This window comes from Coenobita brevimanus, chromosome 12 (assembly GCF_032717465.1).
Source record: "Coenobita brevimanus isolate Jiangsu-jjx chromosome 12, ASM3271746v2, whole genome shotgun sequence".
Taxonomy (NCBI): domain Eukaryota; kingdom Metazoa; phylum Arthropoda; class Malacostraca; order Decapoda; family Coenobitidae; genus Coenobita; species Coenobita brevimanus.
The window spans coordinates 4,103,575-4,112,500 of record NC_136965.1 but is presented as its reverse complement, the minus strand read 5'-3'; the positions used below and the strand labels follow the sequence as shown (position 1 = coordinate 4,112,500).

Below are 8,926 nucleotides of genomic sequence, written 5' to 3'. Positions count from 1 at the left end.
TTTTCTGAACAACACAAATTTTTATATATGTTCAAAAAATCAGTCAATGAGAGCATTTTAATCAGTGAGTAGATGAACCTTATGAATTCTATCTATCTACATCTATCTATCTATCTATCGCACAACCTCAAAACAAAGTAGTGGTTATGTGAAATTCAATGACCTATTAGCTATATAAGATAGGGTTGGATCTCCTTCGTTACTAGTCAAATCCACCCTCCAATCTGACTACACCTGGCCACCAACTGAGCTGAAAGGGGTTAGGGATCTTTGTCAGGTTATGAAAAAAAAAAAAAAAAAAAAAAAGCGATTACTGGATATGGAATTAAATGTTAGCCTCTTATGTAAGATGGTTATGTTTGGCTTATTTAATGATTTTTTTTTACTAAGATGGGATACATTCTTTCCATCACTAAACCTTTCACTGTTATGGGGGTTGGGGGTCTAAGTTCTTGTGATGGTGCGGTGTGGTGTGATGGTGTGGTGTGGTGGTGTGGTGTGGTGTGATCGTGTGGTGTGGTGTGGTGTTGTGAAGGTGTAGTGTGGTGATTTGATGCTGTGGTGTGGTGTTGTGATGAGTGTTGCTGTGGTACTGTGAGGATGTTTTTGGCTTGTGATGTGGTGATGAGCTGTGGTGGATGAAGGTGTGATGGTGTTGTGTTGTTTTAGGCGTTATGATGGTACGGTGTTGTGCTGCAATTTCGGAGTTGTGAAGGATGGTGTTGAGACGGTGTGGTGTTGTGGTGCGATGGATGCTGCTATGGGTTTGTGATGAATGAATAGGCAATGTGTTTTATGGGTATCCTTTAGGGGCTGACACACTGATGAACTGACTCACACTCCAACTGACTGACTGGGTGACTGACGAATTACTAGACTGACTGACGGATTAATAAGAACTGACTGACAAACTGAATAAGTAATGTGCTGTTAAAGGTATCACTTAGGAACCACCCCACTGACTGATGGGCTGTCTGACTCACTACGTAAATGACTGAATGACTGACGAATAGACTGACTGGCGACCTGAATGACTGACAGACTGATTAACTGTCAGAACGGAATTGTCTGGGTGAGTAACTGGCATAGACTGGCTAACTTAATACCTAATACCTAACAGACAGACTGGCTTCTAATATCGATCATTCCAGTACTCTGCATGGACGCTAATTCCATATCAACTAAACATTCACGAAACTTATCACCATATTCCCATTGCACGTTCGATTTTCCTCTTGTTTATAAAGCATCTGTAACATTACGTGCAATCAGGGGGAAAAAAATTATATACATCTCCTAGTATACGTATATTTTAGCATATGTACTGTTATATAATGTGAGAAGAACGGAAAGAAGTTACAAATATCGCATAGATTTCTTTATAGTGTCTTAAGGTATCTCATGTGCAAGCAATTTCGTCTGGGCCTTCTTTATATTCTATCATACATCCACTGAAGGTGCTGGAGCGAGACGCCTTCAGGTGGTGGCACCAATATAACCGGTCGGCTTTCCTACCCAATTATACAAACGTCCCGCCTATCCCGCTAAAAGGAGGATGGTAGACAGCAGGAGGACAACTTCAGCCTGCAATCCACCGAGTTCACATTAAGAAACGGCTGAGGTTACAAATACTAACTAGACAATCTACTTCAACCTAAAGGATATATTTTGTAGTAAGTAATTAAGAAAGTCTCCCTCAATCCCTTCAGACCGATGGCGTCTTCTTTTATTCCCACTACTGTCAGATGAGTTTATACAGGCAGGGAGAAATTATCAAAGGAGTAAATATACGATAGGAAAAAAACAACTAAAATGAAATACGACAGGGGAACGAAAAATTATAACACGACCAAGAGAATCATTTATATGACAATAAAGCCTCGGCGAACACATTAAAAAGCGATCGAAATTCCATTAAAACGGGCAAGGGGGATAGGGTGGAATTATATCTCTCTCTCCTCCATCAGAAGAATAAGAAGGGGTTCCCTACCTAATGCAGTGACGAAGCTGGTTTGGCTCGTATTGATTTTGTCATTACTGGCTGGGCCTCTCCGGTAGTAAGTCCCTCTCCCGAGTTCTGTGTGGTATTAAGGGAGAGTATTTTTTGTGTGGTATTTACAGAGGCTACTTTTGTGGTATTAATGACGCCTCTTTTTGTGGTACTAGGGGAATTCTGTGTGGTATTAAAGGAAGTTTTTTGTGTGGTATTGATGGAAATTATTTATGTTGTATTTGGGGATTTCTGTGCAGTACTGAGAGGGTATTTTTGTGGTATTAAAGGACATTATTTGTATGGCATCAAGAGTTCTGTGTGGTATTAAGAGAAGTTTGTGTAATATTAATGGAGATTATTTCTGTGAGATTATGGGATTTCTGTGTGGTACTGAGAGGGTATTTTATGTTAGGAAATTATCTGTGTGGCATCAAGGGAGCTAATTTTTATGACATCAGAGAGCAGGATTTTTTTTTTTTTCATTAAAGGAAAGAGAAAATATAAAAAAAATATGAATGAAACAGAGAGAAGGCTAATAGTTAACAAGTAAATATGTAATATGTGAGATCTAGACTATAATTCCTATAACTTGTACTGGCATCCATTCATCCATTCCTGTCACACTCCATCAGCGAAACCAAAATATAATGTGATGGGCAAGGATAATGTGCTTCCATCTACGTTCTTTATTATGGGTTTTCTGTTCCTATTTCATTCATGCTTAGGTCGGGCATATGCATCTCAGTGAAGAATGAATAGAAGAATGAGTAATGTTGCGTTATCCCGTGAGACTGTTACGGCTTTCCAGCGTCCACCTCTCCCTTGGTCATGTAGATTTCTTTTGCACTTTAATATCACTCTGGCTCTTAATCCATATAAAAGCATAGCAGGAACCATCATCAATTCGATATGCGCACGTGGAGGTGAAGGGCAAAATGGTCCTCACAAGCAAATGCGGTAGAGTTATGGGCAATCCTTGCTTTAGGGTTCAATACGACACACTTCACCCTCAACAGTAAGAAATATGCATGATTCTGAAACGTCTTGCAGGTCACTATCATCATCATCGTCAACCCATCATCTCCTCCTCCTCCACCTCCTCCTTCTCCTCCTCCCCCTCCTCCTCCTCCTCATCATCATCATCATCATCATCATCATCATCATCATCGGAACTGCCATATGGAGAGAATGGCAGGGAGGGTAAACACTACAAACAGCGTAAAAAATAAACAACCTTCCGACATTTCCTGAGTTTTCTCCTCCTCCTCCTCATCATCATCATCATCATCATCATCATCATCGCTACCGGTACTGTCATATTGATACAGTAAGTGGGATGGATATTAGAAACAGCTCAAGATAAAAACAACTTTAAGACATTTCCTTTAAGACATTTCCTAAGTTTTCCCTTCCATCTTTTTTATCCACTTGTCGCTATTAATTACAGGTCCAGTTCTTGCTTTCACCTCAAATGGGATAGACTTTACCTCCAAAAAATAAAAATAAAAATCAGAATATATGAGTCACGTCCACACACTATCATTTACTTAGTCTGGTGTTTGTGCTTCTGGCCAGAGAACGACTCCAACACCGCCATGTCCACTCACTGACTGAATCCAACACCATCCTTCCCACGGAACGACTGAATCCAAGCTAATCATTCCTCACCAACTGAGTGAATCCAAGCCCGTCACTGATTCAAAGGAAATGAATTCAAAATAGTCGATTCCATATACCCGCTGAATTTACCATGTCATCTCCAGCAATCAATTTTATCCATGATGGTCGCTTCCACTTAACCAATGAATTCAAAAACCATTATGCCCAATAGACTGAATCCAAAGCCAACTGAATCCAAAATGACCATTTCCAAACGACTGCACCTCAAATCGACATTTCCACCCATCGAGTGAATCCAAAAGTAAACCCCACAAAGAAATGAATCCAGAAGACATTCCCACAAAGAACTGAATCCAAAAGACATTCCCACAAAGACACCGAATCGAAAACCGCTAATCCTACTACACATGCTCTGGAAGATAAGCCATTCCCACCCACCCTCTGAATCCAAAACCATCACTCCAACCATACAGAATCCAAAACCATCATTTCCACTCATCCAAACGGACATTCGGCATAACAAAACGGAGGAGTTCAACCCTTCACAGTAATTTTGTCGGTCCGTGTCAGTCATACGGGAGGGGGGACAATGACAAAGGAATATCAGAGGGTGGGGTCGGGTGGTGATCGCTGGAGGGGGCGATGTGTTCACTGTAAACATTAGACCCACGTGGAGTTGAGTTGCCAGCTGACCCACTCACGAGGCTCTCCAACACCGCAACCCTATACTGTCCCACTCTAGACCCTGCACGATTCCCACTCCTTTCCCACTCCAGAACTATTCCCAACTCCCTTCATTTTAGACCACGTGGAGGTGAGATGACAGCTGACCCACGTACAACCCATTCGGACCCTCCATCACCACAACCTATCCAACCCCACTCACATTAGTTGTAAGAGCTGCTAGTCCACCTATTCATACACCATTCCACTCACCTCACATTCTCCATCTTCGCACCAAACTACAACCCTACTCTGAACAAAATCGTCTGGTGTTTGTTATACTTATCTATCTCTTACGTAAAATGCCCCTCAAAATAATTCACACAACAACAGGTTCCATTCCCCCAAAGTGATTATACATATACATAAACACCGAGAACTATTAACAGAGGGCGAAGTAAAAATAAGTATACAAATGCTAAACAGACAAACAAAACTCCGCAACAATCATTTGTATAATTGGAGCGTCAACAGCCCCCCCCTCCCCTCTCTCTCTAATCGCACGGAACAAGCAGCGTAATGAAACAGTCCGGATGTGATTGGGAAAAAGTGTATTGGGTGAGAGCCGTGGCGCGGGCTGGCCATGTGGTGGGTAAAGGGTGAAATGTGAAAATCATCGCGTAATGCCATTGTGTTGCCCCGGTCCTGTGGGAAAGTGGGGTGGGGGGGAGGGAAGGGGTGTTTGGATAGGGGCAGAGACAGGGAGAGAGGGAGAGACGGACAGGGAGAGAGAGAAATAGTTTAGATAGCTACATAGATTGGATAGGAATATAAACAAATTGAGAAATAGACAGACCAGACAGAAATATACGGACAGACTTCTTACGGTATAGGTGTCTTTGGGCAGAGGGGAAAAAAGGGAGGAAGAGGAAGAGATACAAAGGGAGAGAAGAGGTAGTTATTTTAGGCAGCTATATAAGACTGGATAGAAGTATTTAGAGAGAGACATACACTGATAGAGATATACAGACGGATTTCACTGTGTGTGTGTGTGTGTGTGTGTGTGTGTGTGTGTGTGTGTGTGTGTGTGTGTGTGTGTGTGTGTGTGTGTGTGTGTGTGTGAGAGAGAGAGAGAGAGAGAGAGAGAATGACGGGAAGGACAGTGGTAGATAACAAACCCTCAATATCCCATTATATTTACCAAATCTCCTTAGTTTTTAACGCAATTTTTAGACAGTGTGAAGGGATTACTGACCTTGAGTAGCCAGTAGGCACCAAAAGTTCTGTCGCTTCTTCTGCTTCTCTTTCCCTGCACTTTTGGGTAACTAGTGAAGCACATCCGAATCATTGAATATTTGTTTATGGATCCGTATCATTCGTGTGGGGTACTGTTCTCTCTCTCTCTCTCTCTCTCTCTCTCTCTCTCTCTATGAACCTTAATGGGGAGAGAAGCAAGACGCGAGACGGAGAAGTGATGGCAGAGTATCCAAAAGTTTTCGTTCAGCACTAATGCATATTCATACAGGGTGATCGAAGCATTCAGAAACACTGCCATCACTTCTTGGGCTGATTGTACATATCCTACAGACATTAACATCTCGCTGATTACACATTCATTTTATTGTTCGATGCTTTCCGCTCCCTCCACAACGACGATGATTCTGCAGTTGGGGTTTTATATTTAATGTTACAGAAATAGTTAGTCTTCACGCTCTAATGCAACTTTAACAATACACGTACAGCTAGTGAACGTGAACGTCCTTAATTTGAACATATAAATTGTTTTTACTCGTGCATAATATTACCAAGTATGTTGCTCTTATTTACTATTAACTTTAAGTGAAAACAGCCTCGCTTCTTCTACGATGAAACTAGTTACCACTGATTTAGGAATTTACATATCCTGACACTAATTTTATGGTGCCATGGAGCATTTGGGTTCTTACATTTACTGCTGATTGAAATTGCAAATCTTATTCAACACACCATTAAAAATTAGTAAACACAAAGAAACAGAAACAGACTATAAAATATCCTGTATGATGCGGTTTTATATCTACATTTATATCACAGGCTGGTCCAAGTATACCAGTAAATATTCTTTATCTTGTCTCTCAGAATATTGGGTACAGCAAGGCGAAGTAAGCTATTCTGAAAGGTATACTATCAGCAATAAAGGCCGTCTCCCCTCTCCTGCTCTTCTCACCATGCATTTTGAAAACCAATCTGCTTAGCCCGAAGCATACGACGGTGATGAAACATATCTTCAACCAGATAAAGTCACTGGAACCTGTTACTGCGGATTTATATGGTGACAGAGAAGTCCATGAAGAAAGAAACAAAAACTGGCGACATGACTTGTGCTGCCGACCAAACATACCGTACATCAATAATTGTTCTTAAATTTCTGGATATCCGTGAATATGTGTGCTAAGCGGAGTTATTTTTCTCCCACAGGCCGGGTCGTCCTCCTAAACGACCCCATGAGATCCTAGGCATGGGTGGTCTGCCTGGGCCCATGGGTCCTGGAGGCCTGCCACCCCCACACCTCTCACCCGAGGCACTCATGGCACTCAAGAAGACCCGCATGGACGCCAGGGACTTCCCGCCATTCATGAACGGTGGAGTGCCAGGTGAGTACCAACCCCCCCTCAACCTCCCCCCCTTCCCTCCCTCCCCCTCTTCCCGGCACACACACGCACACACTCACATACACCACACAAGTCAGTTTCAATATGTTTAACTCTCAGCAAAAGTTTTCATACTACTTGCACTTCAAAGGTTCATCCAGCCAAATATGAAACTTGTTACTGATATCTACAAATTTCAAGGCAATAATCAGTTTTACAGTGCTGTCTAAAGTATCTCAAGTCTCTCAATCCTGTCATGTTAACTAAACCTCTGTAAAGCCAATGATCAATACTGTAGTGTTGTCTAAAGTTCCCCATATCTCGTTAACAGACAACGACATGGAGAAGTCTCCACTCTTGTCCAACGGGTACAACCCTCCCCCTAAAGGTCTGATGGCCCAGTACATGGCACTGAACGGCGGGATGCCCCACCCCGCCCTCCTGGCTCACACCGGCCTGCCCCTCCCGCCCCACCCCGCACCCTGGGCAGCACACGCAGCAGACCACCCCTTCAAAAACGGACCTCACCCGGACAACATCGCACGGTGAGTACAATACAGCAGTAATATGAACAGCTGAATTCAGAAGTTCACTGTACATAGGCTTCCACTACTTTCCTTTGCAGATAAAGACAGAACAGACAGCAAGCCTAAGTAACAATATAGTCTAACCACTACTGATATCTTAAATTGGACCGTTTAGCTAATTACATGTGCTATGATTCACACTCATAACCACTGTCATAATCTACATATGTAACACCCAATGTACTACGGATCTGTGAATTCAGCTGTACATTTAGGTACTACCAGATGATACTACTCAACTCCCAAAGCCTCACATTAAAGGCAATCTCAGGGACCTTTCCACATCAATTAAGTGTACTGTCTGGATTACTTTAGGTCATTTGCAGTCTTAGAAGTTCGTGTCTTGTGTTTTGTTTTATAGACGTGAACTCTTAAATGGGAGAATAACTCGTATACTCACAGTAAACATCCCTCAATTTTTCTCCCTTCGATGTTATGAATTATTTCTGAGTTTTGCTGCGGTCAGTTAAACATCCGAGATTTTTTTACCTGTTTATAAGTTTATCCATATGTCCAACCATCCATCCATCCATCCATTCATCTATCTAATCTATCTATCTAAGCACAGCACTCCTCCATCTAACCTTCACCCCGTCCCTTGTTTCAGATCAATGGTGTGGGAGAACTGTCGAGCGTCCTATGATGAGGTCCTTAAACATCTCGAAAGGTAAGAATTATATTTGTATACTCCTACCTGTCTACGCGTCTATCTACCCGTGTATCTATTATCTACTTGTTTATCTATCCATCCATCTACCATTTTATCTATTCACGTATCTAGCTGCTTATTTATCCATCTATCTGGCTTTTAATCTATCCATCAATGTAACTCTTTCTCTATGTGGCTTATCGCGTTCACATTGCAGTGCTTCGTTCCATTTCAGGCCACTTTCATGTCTATCTATCTATCTATCTGTTTATCTATCCATCCTAAGTCCTTCATTATACCTCACCCTGCAAGCCTTCACTCCATCCCGATCAGCAGTATTTCATTTCATCCCACTCATCATTCCCTCATTCCACCCCACTCTACACTCCCTTCCTTCCATCCCTTCCTTCATTCCCTCATTTAATCCCATTCTACAGTCCTTCATTCCATCCCACTTGCATCCTTCATTCCATCCCTCACTCCATCTCACTCCATCTCACTCCCTCATTCCATCCATTCCTCCCTCTCTGACATACTCTCCATCCTCCTCTCTCCACCTCACTATCTATTCATCAGGTATACCCAACACATATATCACCCTGTCTCATTCACTAGATTATACTCTCTTAATATGCGCTTCTCTATCTTATCGCCTTAAATATATAATCAGATACAGTTATATCCGTCCCTTTCTAATTATATATCTTCAGTGTAAGGGACAATTAAGTTCCCACCTGTCAGTGTATTGATAACTGTATTGATAACTGCCTCACTTAGATTCGAT

The 8,926-nt window shown here is 42.1% G+C and overlaps 1 protein-coding gene across 1 annotated transcript in view; it reads left to right on the top strand.

The window, feature by feature from the left end:
* LOC145413283 (uncharacterized) overlaps positions 1-8,926 on the top strand; it is a 238,345-nt gene that overhangs the window by 162,729 nt on the left and 66,690 nt on the right. Inside the window, exons 11-13 of the mRNA XM_080283015.1 lie at positions 6,734-6,909; positions 7,205-7,451; positions 8,062-8,160. Coding sequence (XP_080139141.1) covers positions 6,734-6,909; positions 7,205-7,451; positions 8,062-8,160 — 522 coding nt within the window. The remainder of the gene's footprint in view (positions 1-6,733; positions 6,910-7,204; positions 7,452-8,061; positions 8,161-8,926) is intronic.